Here is a 17,147-nt window from a genome sequence, read left to right as displayed (position 1 = left end):
ACAGTTACTTTTTGCTGATGATACTGTGCTTATGGGAGATTCTAAAGAAAAATTGCAAAGGTTAGTGGATGAGTTTGAGAATGTGTGTAAAGGTAGAAAGTTGAAAGTGAACATAGAAAAGAGTAAGGTGATGAGGGTATCAAATGATTTAGATAAAGAAAAATTGGATATCAAATTGGGGAGGAGGAGTATGGAAGAAGTGATTGTTTTCAGATACTTGGGAGTTGACGTGTCGGCGGATGGATTTATGAAGGATGAGGTTAACCATAGAATTGATGAGGGAAAAAAGGTGAATGGTGCGTTGAGGTATATGTGGAGTCAAAAAACGTTATCTATGGAGGCAAAGAAGGGAATGTATGAAAGTATAGTAGTACCAACACTCTTATATGGATGTGAAGCTTGGGTGGTAAATGCAGCAGCGAGGAGACGGTTGGAGGCAGTGGAGATGTCCTGTCTAAGGGCAATGTGTGGTGTAAATATTATGCAGAAAATTCGGAGTGTGGAAATTAGGAGAAGGTGTGGAGTTAATAAAAGCATTAGTCAGAGGGCAGAAGAGGGGTTGTTGAGGTGGTTTGGTCATTTAGAGAGAATGGATCAAAGTAGAATGACATGGAAAGCATATAAATCTATAGGGGAAGGAAAGAGGGGTAGGGGTCGTCCTCGAAAGGGTTGGAAAGAGGGGGTAAAGTAGGTTTTGTGGGCGAGGGGCTTGGACTTCCAGCAAGCGTGCATGAGCGTGTTAGATAGGAGTGAATGGAGACGAATGATACTTGGGACCTGACGATCTGTTGGAGTGTGAGCAGGGTAATATTTAGTGAAGGGATTCAGGGAAACCGGTTATTTTCTTATAGTCGGACTTGAGTCCTGGAAATGGGAAGTACAATGCCTGCACTTTAAAGGAGGGGTTTGGGATATTGGAAGTTTGGAGGGATATGTTGTGTATCTTTATACGTATATGCTTCTAAACTGTTGTATTCTGAGCACCTCTGCAAAAACAGTGATAATGTGTGAGTGTGGTGAAAGTGTTGAATGATGATGAAAGTATTTTCTTTTTGGGGATTTTCTTTCTTTTTTGGGTCACCCTGCCTCGGTGGGAGATGGCCGACTTGTTGAAAAAAAAAAAAAAAATATATATATATATATATATATATAAATGCAAAACAACCACTCTGAAAGAATAGAGAAATTCCAAGCGCTTTCATGACTACTCACATTATCAAGGAACTATGAAAGTAAAGCATCCAAGGAAGCTATATAAGGGGTCTGGCCAGCACCTCACTATCAGATCCCACAATGGTTAAACACGTGACCGACTATACTCGGTCCTGCCCGGTAAATTGTTAAAAAGAGAAACTTTCGTTTTTCTTTTTGGGCCACCCTGCCTTGGTGGGATATGGCCGGTTTATTGAAAAAAAAAAAATTAGTAGAGTACAAAAAGCTAAATTTTTATCAGAGAAGAAATTTAAAACAGTTTGAGCAGGGTAATACTTTGTGAAGGGATCCAGGAAAACCAGTTTGCTGGACTGGAGTCCTGGGAGTGGGAGGTACAATGCCTACACTTTAAAGGAGAGGGTTAGGGATATTGGCAGTTTGGAGGGACGTCTACACTGTCATATCTGAGTGCCTCTGCAAAGACAGTGATTATGTGTGAGTCATTACCTGGAGAGGGTTTCAGGAGTCAACACCTCCGCAGCTCGGTCTGAGACCAGGCCTTGTGGTGGATCAGGGTCTGATCAACCAGGCTGTTACTGCTGGCTGCACGCAAACTGACATACGAACCACAGCCTGTATTAATATATTCACAAAAAGTGGGTTAAAGCAATAAGGGTGACACAACAATAGTAAATACTAACCTGGGGTTGAGAGAGCATGTCAAGGGACCACGAACACATTTTGCCATCAGTGCTCACACTGATCAAGTTGTGAGCATTCTGTGTTCCCACCACCTTCATACAGTACACAGGATGCTGCATAATAAAAAGAATATAATGTAAATAACTCCATTCTAAAAGAAGAAAAATATTTCTTAAAAGCTCAAAATGCCATTTTATTTACTGCTAATATTTTTATTAGCTTACTGGCCATTTCTTCCCCACCAAGGTAGGGTTACCCCTAAAGGAAAACACATTCACTATCATTCACTCAATCGCTGGGTTGCCAGAAGTAGACATCACAATTCAGATAACCTTCCTAACTGCAACACCTTGCACCTCCATCAGAACGAAGGCAATACCCTTCTCATCTCCAGGACTCAAATCCAGTAAACCAGCTCACCCTGGTTAGCTTCATCAATGTTACCTTGCTCACACTTCAACAGCCTGTCAATTAAAAATCCTTTCTCTCCATTCACTCCAATCTAACATATCAATTAAAAATCCTTTCTCTCCATTCACTCCAATCTAACACTCACATTCCTGCTAGATGCTGAACCCCCTAATACTCAAAGCCTCTCTTACCTCTTCCATTCAACAGTTCATGGGACGACCCCTACCACTCCTAACATCCACCACAGTTGTATACACCATCACCACCTTCCCTCTCCACCCTCTTTAAATGACCAAACCAACTCAGCCCTCTGAATTATGATCTTTGTAACCTCACAATGTCTTTTAATTCTACAATCTGAATATTTAAAGTTAGACAGCATTGGCAGATGTGCATTGTAGCACCTACAGAAACATGTTATGAACACACAAAAACATTACAAATATTTTACAGGAAAAACACAAAAGTTAATTTTTTTTTTACTGTGTGAGCCGATGCTGAGAGGGGGCTCCGCTGAACTGGAGTTCGCTTCTGACTTCGGTTGTCCCACAAAACAATCTGTCCTGAGTAAGTACCTCCAATGATGAGGTTTGGATGAAACCTGTTAACAAAAATGTTTGACAAATTACACAAAGATTAACAAGATGTATAAATTGAAAGCCTCCACAGGTCAAAATTATTCAATATAATCTCTTAATGAAAAGTAACTTTTTATATGGAAATCTTTCACACCTTCAATATGGTAATGCAACTGTGCCATAATATTAGGAAAGCAAGCAGAAACTACGGTCAGAATGATTAAATTGAGAGATAATAAACAACAATAACTATAGTCTTGCAACTGCCCAGGGAGGTACTACAGTCCTGCCAAGTGAGTCTGAAACGGAAGCCTGTAATTGTTTTACATGATGGTAGGATTGTTGGTGTCTTTTTTCTGTCTCATAAACATGCAAGATTTCAGGTATGTCTTGCTACTTTTACTTACACTTAGGTCACACTGCACATGCATAAACAAGCATATTTATAAACACACCCCTCTGGGTTTTCTTCTGTTTCCTTACTAGTTCTTCTTCTTGTTCATTTCCTCTAATCTCCATGGGTAAATGGAACAAAATTCTTCCTCCATGAGCCATGTGTGTCGTAAGAGGAGACTAAAATGCCGGGAGCAAGAGGCTAGTTACCACTACTGTATACAAATATTGTTAAATTTAAAAGGAGAAACTTTCATTTTTCCTTTCAGGCCACCCTGCCTGTTGAAATCAAAACTGTAGTCTTTGGTGACATACTAGAATGACCAACACAGGGCACAGAAAATTCCATGTGTAGTTATATTCCATCCTATTTGAGACTTGGATCTTCAACCTTGTGATCAAGAAAACTTCTGCACATTACTGAAAATATCAATACAACCATAATTTCCAGTAATCAGTGTAAGTAATGTGTAAGAAGTGATATGGGTGGATATTTACAAGTCATCCTATCATAAATGGTATGCGCTAGCAACAAATTGTTGAGCGAGACAACCATACAATACTTATCCTTACTGCCATTAAGCTTTGCCTAAACAGCAGGCAATTTCAAGATGATCAGTCCCTCAGCCTTGAATAGGTAGTAAATCACTTAGCCTAAAGCAGAGGCATGAGACCAGATTTATATACTAGAGACAGAGGTGAGCTGTAGCAGTAGTTTAAGATGTCACAGGTGAGCAAGACCCACCATTGGCAGTAGGCTGTGCTAAAAAAAACTGCTAGAGTTCGAAAAGAGACTCCATTCCAAGATGCCAGTGTTGCTGCAAAGAGAATTTGTTGAATGCCATTTATATTTGCTGGACACGACAACACCATGGGGATGTTTTCTCCTATTCTTATTAATGACATCTGTTTAACCTGACCTACTTTCATTAGTGGCCCTCCCATGAAGCCTGGTGCACAAGTGAAACATTACAATAATAAAGATACCTAAGTACCTGTATTCAAGTGATGAAGCCTGGTGCACAGTGTTCTACTCAACAATTTATAAGCCAGGAATGCCTTTAAAAAAGTACTGAAAACCATTAAATACATGATGATGATTGGCTGCATGAGAGAAGTTTATTAACCAATGGGAGATCTGAGCTTAGTGTGATCGACTGTTGACTACATGGCAGTGATGAGCTGTGTGGACAGGACTTGTTCAGTCAATACAGTGCCTGTTAATTATAGTAGCTATCTGTGGATCTGGGAATTATCTTCCCCACAGTCTGGGCTAAGACTTGGCCATCTAGGTTAGAAAGGAAATATTACAAAATTAAGAACTTTAACACACAGGAAAGTAAAGATATGTGTATACTGAATATGAGTAGATGCTTGTGAAATTTACCTGTCATCTAATGTATTTGTGAAACAAAGAAAAGATCAGCAATCCTGTCAGTGCAAAAAGAATTGATCCTCCCATTGGACAGGACAGTAATACATCCCTGAATAGTTGCTGCTTACCAACTGATTATCTACCAACATAACTGGTTGTTTTTGACAGGCATAGGGAATCTTCATCACAGTAATTGGCTGCTTTGGGGGCCAGAAAATCATCAAACTAAACTGCAGCTTTCTGCCTTGTTTAAAGAAAGGAAAGGCTGCTAGACCCCAAAGAACAAGTAACAGACAGACAGGAAAACGTGTGAAGCAGCCAGTAGGTCAGTGCAAGGACACTTGCACCTTGCCCCCACCCCAGAATGAATAAAGGAATCCTGGTCATCATAACTGGTCGTGGTTGACTGTCCTTTGACTGGTTGGATATAGGGACTACAGCCAGTGGAAATACCCAGCACCAGTTACAAGGGAGAAAGATAGCCACCCCTCCCATCTCCCCACCTCTCAGGAGCAACAGTAATGTGCTGTATGGAACTGTGACAGATATAGTGTTTAGTCATGTGATGTATATAACTGACTGATATCTAGTGATGACTCATGTGGAATGTGACAGTGACAAATAGTGATATGTCATATGTAACTGAGACAGTGATATAGTGATAACCAGTGATATAGTGAGGTGAGGATACCAGCTGATGTAATAAAACTACCATTGTGTTAATAGTGTTGTCTTACTTCAACTAGCACTGTGTGCTCTCTCAGCCACCCAATACAGCTCTGTTTTTTGTAACTGTTTGCCTGAGTCTGCTGTCCCTCATGCACACATACAAAAACACCCCAATCCCAGAGTTATAGGCCATAACAAGATCTTAGTTATCTTCCAGTGATTCTGGGGATTAACTTTCCCACAGCAAAGTCTCAGACCAGGCCTCCTCGAGCTAATAAGAATCAATAGGAAAGTCAAGGAATGTGTATACTGAATGCCAAGTAAACATTTGTAAGATTTACCACTCATCTTATGTTTTCATGAGACAGGAAGGAAAAAAAAATTGGCAATCCTGCCAGAGTGAAGACTGTTGATTTTTAACAGGTTTCCATTTCATGTTTAACTGATAAGATGGCAGTACCTCCCTGGATGGTTACTGTCTACCAACCTACCATTATAAACATTACTGCCTCAAACTGGTAGTAAAAGTAACTAAGTTTACCTTAGTATCAAAAAGGTTAGTTAAACAAGCTTAAGTAATGAAAAAGTTAAATGAATCTAGATTAATTTTACAGTAATTATTTTATACACAAAACACATTACACTTTAAAACAATCCACTAATTATGCACACACTTAAACCAATTTTGAACCTATGTACAAGTGTAACCAAATGATATTGCAGAGAATAAAGGAATTATCATACAAAGTAAAGATAACCCAGGTAACAGTAAATCTGCCTTATTAATATCAACAAGTCTGTGACTTCCATGTCTGTTTATACTCTTGACTTAAAAGACTGGATAAATGATAAACCTGTAAAGAACAGAGAAAGCTTGGAGAATAAGTGGCAATCAGGCATGATCCAAGGAGAGGGCAGGCTGTATTCCTTGGATCATGAACGCTTCACCGGCATCAACCCCCCTCCCCCCCATGAAGGAAGAGGTAAGCTGAGCCAGAATCTAACAAGGTTGGTTCATCTAAGGAAACAAAAAAAAAAAAAAAAAAAAGTTACAGAATCAAAGGATCATTTTCATTCAATCTTTAACCCCAAAAAAAGACTTAATATGACAATCCCTCCAAAATTCAAAATCAATCCATTCAAAAATTATAAAACTAAGTGCACTGGCAAATTTTGGATAATGACATGAATGATGACAACACTGCATAGCTATGCTGGCCGGAGAATAAAGCAATAATTAGACCATCAGAAATCACTTAAAAATTCTAGAATGGAAAGTTTATATACAAAAAAAGTGTGTATTGCAACCAGGGTATTACCTGGCAAAAGTTGCAGACATTACAGGAGACTGACAATGAAAGATGTATTCTGGTGTATCCTTCTTGAACTTTGTGTTCCATACCAGAGCAACACCATCAGGATCATGTGGAGAATCTTCATTGTTATTGTAACTGAGGAAGACAAACATCATGTCAAGTATTAGTCAACTTGTTTCTTATCATAAACTGTACACTTCAACATTCAAAACATACATGTTAAAACACTCCATAAACATTCAAAACTACAGGATATTGTTCAAATGATACAAATGGTCTCAAGTCTTCAGGATTCTTAAAAATTTTACAACTTAATTTAAAAACCCTAAAATATGTCTGTGTATAATTATTTTTATTAGTTACATTGTGTCTCAACCTGTCACACAAGTTTATATTTGGCATGACTGTAGCACATACCAGTACAAGCTACTCTAGCATACCAATCCAGTATTCTACTGTTCTTTATGAAGAAAAACCAGTTTAGTCTTCCTTTAGCACTTCTTCTTAGTGACAGTTCAAAGAAATTATCTTACACTACCTCAGACATTTCATTATGTAGTGTACAGACACTACCTCAGACACTACTCTACCTCAGACATTATGTAGTGTACAGACACTATTCTACCTCAAACATTCCATTATGTAACTGCATTTTTTATCAGTTCCACAAGAGAAAACAATTATCTGGATTAAACATTTGCAATTTATACTTTTGCTATCAGCAGACAAGTAGCCTTTTAACTCTTAAACCAAGCATGGGCACTAGTTGTGACACTACTATGCTGGCAAAAAAATATACTATAAAATAGTCTGTGAAGAAATACTTCAGCACGTCTCCATGTTCATGTGAAGTTGTTTTAAGCAGAAAACCTGTAAACCCATCATAAATTTGCACATTGTTGACACTTTCCTTACCTGGCCACTAAAAGTTCTGGATACTGAGGTGACCAATCCATGCAGGTGATACATCGATTACGAGACCACCTCTCATCATAGAACCAACGATTCAATGATAGTTTGATCCCACCACTTTCATTTCTAAAATATGATAACAATACATTAAGTTTAAGATACTAGTATAAAAACAATTTATTTATTTTAAATGTTAAATTCAAAATTCAAAGTTTTTCTTTACTTAACACTAAAAAAAGGACACATACGCTTCACCATCTTCTTCATAGTCGTGTGAATAATCCACAAAAATGTTGGCATCTTCAGCCAGGGCTCTTTCCAAGATGCGTGTGGAACGATCAAAGAAGCTGTGAAATTCTTCAGTCATCATCAACATCTGCTTCTCCTCATCGGACAACTCACGTGCTGGTGTGTACAATGATGATTCATTAACAAGGAGCACAATCAATTTATATGCTATGCTTTTTCATTTCCATTAAAATTATTAATCCTGTCTTAGCTAAAAAAAATTCCTAAATAAAATATAGCTGCCAAGTACATTACAAAACAATACAGTCTACGAGAGTTATATCATCAAATAAAATTGTGAAATGGACGTGTAATATTAGAATATTTTATTATTACATGTATTCAGTAAGAAGTCATACGTGGAGTAACACGTCCCCAATAAAATACCCTAACACTCCACAAGTGTTTATTCCACATATCTTGCCATTTTATAAAACTCTTAACCATATTATAAAACTGAATGGTAATAACTCAAACCTTATAACACTAATATCAATATTTTTCTATGGTGCAAAATCCCCTTTTCTAATTAGAGCATTTTATTTCCTACCATTTTATTGAAATGCATAGAGGTAAAAAAAAAAAGGCAGTGCATTCTCTTAATTAGGGAAGGGTTTAACATCACTACCAAACAAACCTGCCTTATAACAAATAACCTCTAAACAGTATGTAGTTTTTTAAACCTTAAAAATATATTTTATCTAAAATATTGACTAGAAACTTTTTCTAGGCTGCCACAAGGCACAGCCATAAAAAATAGCTACTGGCAGCAGTCAGGGTCTGCTATGAGCACGTTGTCATTTAAAATGATTTTTCATAAATAATCAACATAATATAAGAATCTGAAAAATTATGCTTTGATTTCAGAAGTGAAATAACTTGTATAATACACAAAAAATATTGGTGGCTCAACAAGTACAAACTGTCAAATGTTAAAGGTAGGGGGTGCAACTTATAAAGGGTTTAGAAACAAATAATTAACAACTTGGAAGCCCCTTAGTAATTGTGACCCAAAGTAGCCAATTAGTTCACATGTCAGTAAATATGATACAGTCCTCTCTAATCCAGAGAAATGAGGTACTCTACACCTAATTTTATATAGTATATAACCTGTGAGGGGTCTTATGGTACTCGAAGAATTACATTACTCAAGAAAAGCTTGAAATTTATCAATGGGAAAGTTGAAAAAAACATTAAATCTAAAAAAAATAAAAGAGGTACACAGATGTGTGTAGTCTGACATCAGTCAGACCCATCTGCTAAAGACTCTGAATAAGATCAAAATATATAGATCTCTTTCATCTGTTGTTTCATTGTTTGGTATAACTGATGCTACACTTTGTCAATTTAAAATTTAAAAACTTTCAAAAACTATATCCAAAATTTCACAACATAAAAGTCAAAGCTAAACCACTGCATTAGCTGCAACAAGTCAGCACAGACATAAAAGCAGCAAATGCTAGTGGTAAGGCTGCATGCTTACGTGGTTGTGGTTTCTCCTCTTCTACTTTCTTTTCTGCTTCAGTAGCTAATGCTGGCTTAACATCTTGAACAGTTGGCATACCAGTGGGCAGTATCCCTGGTGGCAGATGACGGTTGTGCCCCCCTCCATATATTGGTGGTGTATCCAGCATGGTCAGGGAATTGTCCTCTTCTTCAGCTTGTGGGTCATCATAGGTCAGAACTACATGGTAAATAAGTCTGCACCTACTTCAAACATCTATTACAATAAAAACTTATCTATTGTCTAGTTGCATATTCATGAATTTACACTACTAAAAATGGCAAAAGCATATCTAAATAATTCTAAGCATTCAAGTACAATAATTATAATGCCTCAATTTTTATTTAAAATTTCCTGACTATCTTAAGGAAGACGTTCATTTATTTGTCTGGAAAAATCTGTGACTTTTTTTTTTGCCTAACACTGCTACACATGACAAAAAAAAATCTATTCTTCGTCTGAGGAGCAAGAACGTACACCTGTCTCCTGGTAACTAATAAAGAGTGAATATTATTACAGATATAATATAAAAAACTAATACTGTAACTATTTCAAACGAGAATTGACACTTGTTTTCATTATATTTCTAACTTTTTTCTCTTAGCTTCAAAACTAATAATAATACTGTTACCACTGACTTTAGCAACTGCAACACAGATGAACACTGGCTTTCATAAGATTCCGTTCTTTGTCATCAATGTTTAACAGTATTGTAAAACTAATGATTATAAACATTAACAGTATCAGCATAAAAGCCTTATGCAAACTGGAGGTGATAATGCAGTTTTCTGTCACATACGTAAATAAGTTTCACAATTAATTTCAGTGATGCTGAGGTGTTAATGGGATGTACAGCAACAATGTGTGGCAGTGAGAAGTAAAGCATCTCTTATGATTACTAATGTAGTATTTTAAATAGTATTACTAATATAGTACAGTAGTTCAAATTTTCATAGTTTTAATAAAATATCAAGACTATGTTAAACACCTTTTGCTTTAATATCAGACACACCATTGAGGATGATCAGTGAGCAAGACAGTGTAAAGCTAAAGCCTCTACAACTATCATGTCAAGTATATATACAAGCATATGTATAATCTCTCTTTATCTTTCTTCATTAGCTCTGACACCTGGCTAGACTTTATATTCAACAGCTCTCCCAGGGGCACCTCCAAAATTTATATATTGGAGAGGACTTAAGGTAGCAATGTGGTTAAATGGGCAGCTCTAGAGCATCTGTCTTGAAACTCCACTATTATTTTTTATTTGGAGAGGAATGGGGGGGAAGGGGGTTGCTGGAGATTACAGTTGGCTTCTTCTACCATCACTGCTCTCTACAGCTAAATTACTCACCTACAGAGGGGGTCTCTAGCAGGACTTAAAATATCAAGGCTCTCTCACTGTTTAATGGACCCCAATGGAAATAAGTCACTCTGACTTTTTTGGGTTATCCTAGGTTCTCTACACATATGCTGCTATGTATGATAATTCTATGTAACTGTATTTGTGTATACCTGAATAAACTTACTTACTTACTAATGTGAATCATTTAATAGATAACCAATATGGTTAGTGTATGGTTGGTGGGGATGTTGGGGCTTGGAGGTTCATTTGAATCCAAATGTCTGTGCACACGTGCACACACTCAAATGCACTCACACGTGCATGAGGTGCCCAGTGTCTATGGACAAGCATCTCTGACAACTAGTAACTAACACACCAAGCAAGGCATGACTGAAGGTCAATGTCTTACCTTCTCAGGGTCGCTCTGCCTCTAAGTTATAAACATTATGTACATAGTAAAACCTGCCATCTTTGTTAATATTATAACCAAATCCTGTTAACCATTTCTCTAATTTAGTGAATTTTCAGTTAAAATCTGGTAGTGCTGTGGGTATTGAACACCATGTATATTCTTTTTTTTTTACTATTGGGCAAACTATAATACTGGGAAGGAACTGTACAAGTTATGGGTAGCTGGACTTTCACGATAAAATGTACACTGGTTATGAAACCAAGATTATAAAAATAAAAGCAAAAACTTGTTACAAAACTATTGCTCCAAATGAAATGGAATATTACTCCATTTAACATGACTAGAAGGCAATAATGCAGTTGAGAAATTTTCAGTGAAATCACTGGGTAACATTATATAAAAAACTAGATGTGAACGCCCTCCTTAAGGTGAGGAAAGTAATACTTGGCAGACTTAATTAAAGCAAAATGCACAATTACCACTCTATTACATCAAAAATAAAAATGCAACATAAAATACTTAAATTATAAAGACTAAATATTATAGTGAACAATTAACTACTATGATAAAAATGATAATTAATAGTCAATTAATGTGCTGTATAGAAACACAAAGACATGTGTTTTACCAAAACTGGCCATCTCATACAAAGGTGAGAGAAACCGGAGATTAAAAATGCAATACAAGAGAGAAGTATGTTTCAGAGAAATTAAGAATCCCAGAATATTCACTTACCAACTGAGAAGATACCAAAAGGTTACATCTGATAGTTTATCCTTAGAGAGCTAAGAAAACTTAATGGTAGGGGTAGAGATTTTTTTTTTCTTTTCTAATGGACTTCTCAATAGAAATGTTTTTCAATATTCTGAAACACTTACATTTGCTATGTTACAATAGTAGGTGGCAATAACCTTCCAAGAGAGACTACAGGGAGAGGGAGGGTGCTAGGTCAAACACAAACACAGCTCTAACAAGTTATTGCATTTCACTTAAAACCACACAATCCCAGCCATGCTAAAAGTGAACCTCAAGGCTTTGGCCAAGCAAATAAATAATTTATGAACAAAAAAATTTACCCAAGCTTCCTCTTTTTCAATGAATAATGTACATCAAAATGAAGGACTGAAATGTGACACTGTTGTTATATTCAGTCACCATCCACAAAGTGACACTATTATGTATTATTCAGTCACCATCCACAATGTCATGTTGACACAATCTTGAAGGAGCATAACATTAATAGCAAGGTTACATCACTGCATATTAGTATTTTTTATGAGCTAGGATCTTCATGCTCAGAATACACTACATATTTTCATAAACGTGAGAGAAGTTACAACCCACAGTGTAGGCAGAATACAAATTGCCAGCAGTATAAGCCTCCATGTCACACACACACACATCACTTAATGTAAACGTAGTAACAAACTACAGCATGAGAGGAGGATGAGGTAACACACCAGCAGAGAAATACACTGTTATTGTATTTCATTAGCCTCACCACTATTATTATTACATTCATGAGGGGATTGCTAAACCTGTAGGAATCATACAACTCCTAGGGGTATGGAAGGCATCCAGACTCAATTCAAAAAATTGGAGCACAAGTCCAATTCCTTAGATGAAGAGCTCTTTGCAAACATCAAGGCACCTCTCTTGAAGGAATTACCCTCCCCAATACAGTACATGTATTATATACAGTGGAACCCTTGGTTTTCGTATGCCCTAGTTGGAGACAAATCTTGGAGAAAATTCTCTATAAAATGTATTTTTTGTTCATATTTTTGGGTATCTGGAACAAAACTAATTAATCTGTTCCAGACACCCAAAAATATTAACAAAAAATACATTTTATAGAGAAATTTTCTCCAAGATTTGTCTCCAACATGGGCATATGAAAACCGAGGTTCCACTGTATTTAGCTGAGTTTTCAAAACTATTAAGATGTCAATAGAGTATGTTAATTTAACACTCATTATATGATATTTCCGAGTATGGAAAAGGTCATTGTTCCAACAATTAATGCCAGTTCAGTAAAATAACTACTGTATGATATCCAAGATTCTTGGCATCATCTTCAGGCCAGCACTTCTGTCATTTATACTATACAGTATTACCTTTAAGAATTAGGTACAATATTTACCTTTTTGTTAATAAATTTCATGGTTTCTATAACCAAGGTTATGCATTTGTAAAAAAAAAAAAAAAAAATTTACAGTAGAATATGGAATATAGGAAAGCAACGAGTAATGCTTAACCCTTTGAGGGTCGACAGGCCCTCTCCGAAACTCGTTCTCAGGGTCGGCCAAATTTCAAAAAAAAAAAAAATTATTTTTTCTTATGAAAAAATAGAGTATTTTTTTCTAAACATTATAGGCTAAACAAAAAAATTTTAACGTCAATACTTACCGAGATATGGAGGTGTGAAATTTGCCAAAATAGAACATCATCTGGTAACAGCGCCGACTGCCGTCACCCGGTATTTTTCTATTTACTTTTTTATGTACTATTTTCAATTTTTTTTCAATTTTTCTTTTTCTGAGTAACTTTTATGGCCTCTGAGGCCAACATGATCAGTATTTTGTAAGTTATTTCTTTTTCAATACTACACAATAAGGGCGTAAACACTGTTGTCATTATTTTGTTTACAGAAAATATTTACACAAACAAACAATATGAAATGTTGTTTATTACTATTTTTCTATATTTTATATACACATATACAGTCACAGGACATGTTTCTAGAAGTTCTGCAGCCTGTGGAAGTCTTTGAAACATGGTGTCATGCACAGTGGAGTTTTGCACTCCTCACACATAAAACGAGTGTCTCTGCGTTGTCGTGGGCGTTTTTTTGTATGTGAACAGACGTAACACCTCTTCTGAGCCTTTTTCTTCAAAGCAGTAGCAGGCAGTTTTACCAGGAAGTGATCACCATGCTTCAGACGAGCAGGTAGTTGTTGATAATTTGGTGGGCGGTCAATTGCAGGTGCATTTCCTTGGTACTTGAATACTATTTGTCTGATGACAGACAAACAGAATTCGCCGTACTGTGGTTTGTTTCTGGTGCTCATCTTATACATATTATAAGCATTGAGCATGGAAATGTCCAGAAGATGGAAAAACAGTTTGATGTACCACTTATAACTCTTGCGAACACAATCAGCAAACCCAATCTGCATGTCACATTTGTCCACTGAACGCATGTTGAAGGTGTAATCAATCACAGCTGCAGGTTTTAGAATGGGTTCATTTCTCTCTCTATGCTGCCTGCCACTGTCTGCCATTTCATTAGGGTGAATTGATGACAACAGTGTGACATCTCGTTTGTCATGCCACCGAAATGCCATGATGTCATTGGCAGCAAACGCCTGCACCTCACCTCTGCGAGTGCCAGCATCAAACCTGGGCATATGTTTTCGATTTGCACGCACTGTGCCACACACATCTGTCATGTTCACTCGCAAAAAATCACTGAGTGAGGGGCTTGTGTACCAGTTATCTGTATATAATATATGCCCCTTACCAAGGTATGGTTCTATCATTGTTCGAACCACATCACCTGAGATGCCCAATAACTTCCTGGTATTTTGCAATGTATAACTTCCAGTGTACACAATAATATCCAATACCAGACCACTGTAACAATCACAAAGCACAAACAACTTTATACCAAAGCGTTTCCTCTTGCTTGGTATGTACTGCTTGAAAGAGAGTCTTCCTTTGAACAGAATCAAAGACTCGTCAATTACAAGCTTCCTGAAGGGATAAAAATGAGTACTGAATTTCTGTTTCAGATACACAAACACATTCCTAATCTTATATAACCTGTCAGTTCTGTCAGGCCTGGTTTTATCTGAGAAGTGAAGCATACGTAACATTAGCACAAATCGATTCACTGGCATTATATCACTGAAACCTGGTGTTGCAATCAGGGGGTCTGTTGACCAGTATGATTTCACTTTGTGCTTATACACATGTGGCACAAGCATTATTGTGGCAAAGAAAAGATACAGCTCAGCCACAGTTGCCTCCTTCCATTGGTGTAGACGTGATTTTGGTGAAAGTATTGTGTTTGCCATGGTGTACTCGTAGTATGTGTTGCTTTCCATGACAATACTTTTCATCAGTGGTTCGTCAAAGAATAACTCGAAACATTCCAGTTCAGTGGCATTGTTCCCAAGTGTACAAGATGGCCGTATTCCACTTTGGCTGCCATCAAACTGGTGGGGATTTGGAACAAAATTGACAGCTTCCTGCCAATCCCAGGTGCGGTCTGCTGGTGGGTACTGGACAATGACAGGTGGTTGTGGTTGTGGAGGTTGTGGTTGTGGAGGTTGTGGTTGTGGAGGCTGGTGTGGTGGGGGAGTGGGGGATGGTGGCCTTTGTTCTAGATCAGCTGAGGCAGCGGCGTGGGTGGCAGCGTGGGTGGCAGCATGGCCCACTGCTGGTGCCTCACCGCCGGCACCACTACCACCACGCACATTTTCCATCCCAATTGCAACAGTATCTTCGTCATTTTCACTGTCTGTTCCTGTTGTACAGCCACGGGATGTACTCCGAGATACACTCCTTCCCCTTGGAATAGCATATGGCACACTTCCAGAGCGCATATATCGTCGTATATACTGACGCTTCACTGGGGAATATTGCACTTCACTATCACTACTGGAACTAGTTTGAAGAGCTTGTAGTTCATATTCACTATCACTATCATCACCCATGCTCTCATCTGAGTCTGGGATTTGGGAAAATAGAAGTTTCCTCTTGGGTTCTGGAACAACTGAACGTGAACACGAGGGCCCAGCACCAGAGGTGGAAGGCTGAGGGTCGTCTGGGTTTTCTTCACTATTACCGATATTATGGTCATTAGTTTCGGTCAAAACCTCACTAAAACCACGAAACTCATCTTCACTGGCACTTCCATCACTATTAGAACTGTCACTGGGGAACAAAAGTGTCCCAATTCGCCGAGGAGTGAGGAGCTTCTTACCGCGAGGCATGGTGGACATTGTTTACTAAGAGGGCATTCCCACAATGCACCACTGGGTCCCAGATTTTTTTTCTACCGCGCACACTGACCACGCAGACCCATTCTCTCACACCTAGGCCTATCAGCCTTTTCGCGCGAGATTTGAGGCCGCTAGAATTTATGCGTACTAGTACGTCAAAAACCCCTACGCGTAAGACGTACTAGTACGACGAAAACCCTCAAAGGGTTAAGATCCCAGCTAATTCATGAGCCTATTCAGCTGCTTCACCAGGCTGCTACTCGTAAGATACTAGCTAAGACAGTGGGAATCTAAACAAAATTAGTTTCTATACAGGAGGATACAAATCCACTACTTGTTAACTAGTGGTTTTACATTGATGAAAGCATCAAGAACAAATTATACAACTACCAGGTACCTACTATTGTTTTTTTAAGTTTCAGAGAGGAGAGGAACACGAACATTTAAGATTTACCAGAAAATTAAGCAAAAATTATTAAAAACTTTTTTTCAAAATAATAAGCAACTAGTACACTGCTAAAAAAATATTAAGTAATGGGTGCAAGAAATGCTCTGAAAAATTTACTCAATACGTAGTGTTAGTAATACATGTGTAAATGACGATAGTGTGAGTGAACCTGGTGTACACAGGAAGTAACAGAAGTACACTTGCTTCACATACGAAAGTAAAACTAGGATAATAAGGTTCAAATACAATGCTATATCACTTATATACAAGCTGAGAAGATGATCAAGAAAGATAAAAATATAACAAGATTTCCATAACAAACCAGGGGTACCAGTGAGCAGAAAATAACTAAGAGTATGAAAGGAATTTAAATAATTTAAACTGGAGGAGGGGGCAACTGAGATAATATGCCATGGAAGAGTGGAGCACGAGAGGTTAATAGTGAGGATATATGGATGGGATGGCTAGAAGAAATAGTGACTGTCCAAGGAAGGATGTTTACAGAAGCAGAGAATTAAGGACCTAACAGGCACATGGAAGTATGTCAGAGTGGAGGCAAGTGGTTTCTGGAAAATTTAGCACTGATGGAAGGTGAACATGGTACTGTTTAGCCAGACACTCCTTTAGAAGTGG

The 17,147-nt window shown here is 37.6% G+C and overlaps 1 protein-coding gene across 27 annotated transcripts in view; it reads right to left on the bottom strand.

Moving 5' to 3' along the window:
• Positions 1-17,147, bottom strand: part of sw (short wing) — a 187,712-nt gene that overhangs the window by 63,620 nt on the left and 106,945 nt on the right. For 21 of the 27 annotated variants that reach the window (XM_070103002.1, XM_070103009.1, XM_070103014.1 and 18 more), the window contains 6 exons: positions 9,280-9,456; positions 7,757-7,913; positions 7,512-7,634; positions 6,600-6,731; positions 2,749-2,866; positions 1,854-1,967 (listed from right to left, as the gene is read on the bottom strand). In XM_070103002.1, the coding sequence (XP_069959103.1) occupies positions 1,854-1,967; positions 2,749-2,866; positions 6,600-6,731; positions 7,512-7,634; positions 7,757-7,913; positions 9,280-9,456 (821 nt within the window). Of the gene's footprint in view, positions 1-1,853; positions 1,968-2,748; positions 2,867-6,599; positions 6,732-7,511; positions 7,635-7,756; positions 7,914-9,279; positions 9,481-17,147 lie in introns of all 27 variants that reach the window. The other 6 variants (XM_070103013.1, XM_070103015.1, XM_053799403.2 and 3 more) reach the window with 1 other exon arrangement.

Source organism: Cherax quadricarinatus, chromosome 84 (assembly GCF_038502225.1).
Source record: "Cherax quadricarinatus isolate ZL_2023a chromosome 84, ASM3850222v1, whole genome shotgun sequence".
In the NCBI taxonomy this organism is placed as follows: Eukaryota; Metazoa; Arthropoda; class Malacostraca; order Decapoda; family Parastacidae; genus Cherax; species Cherax quadricarinatus.
The sequence above is the reverse complement of the archived record's forward strand: the minus strand, read 5'-3'. Positions and strand labels throughout refer to the sequence as shown.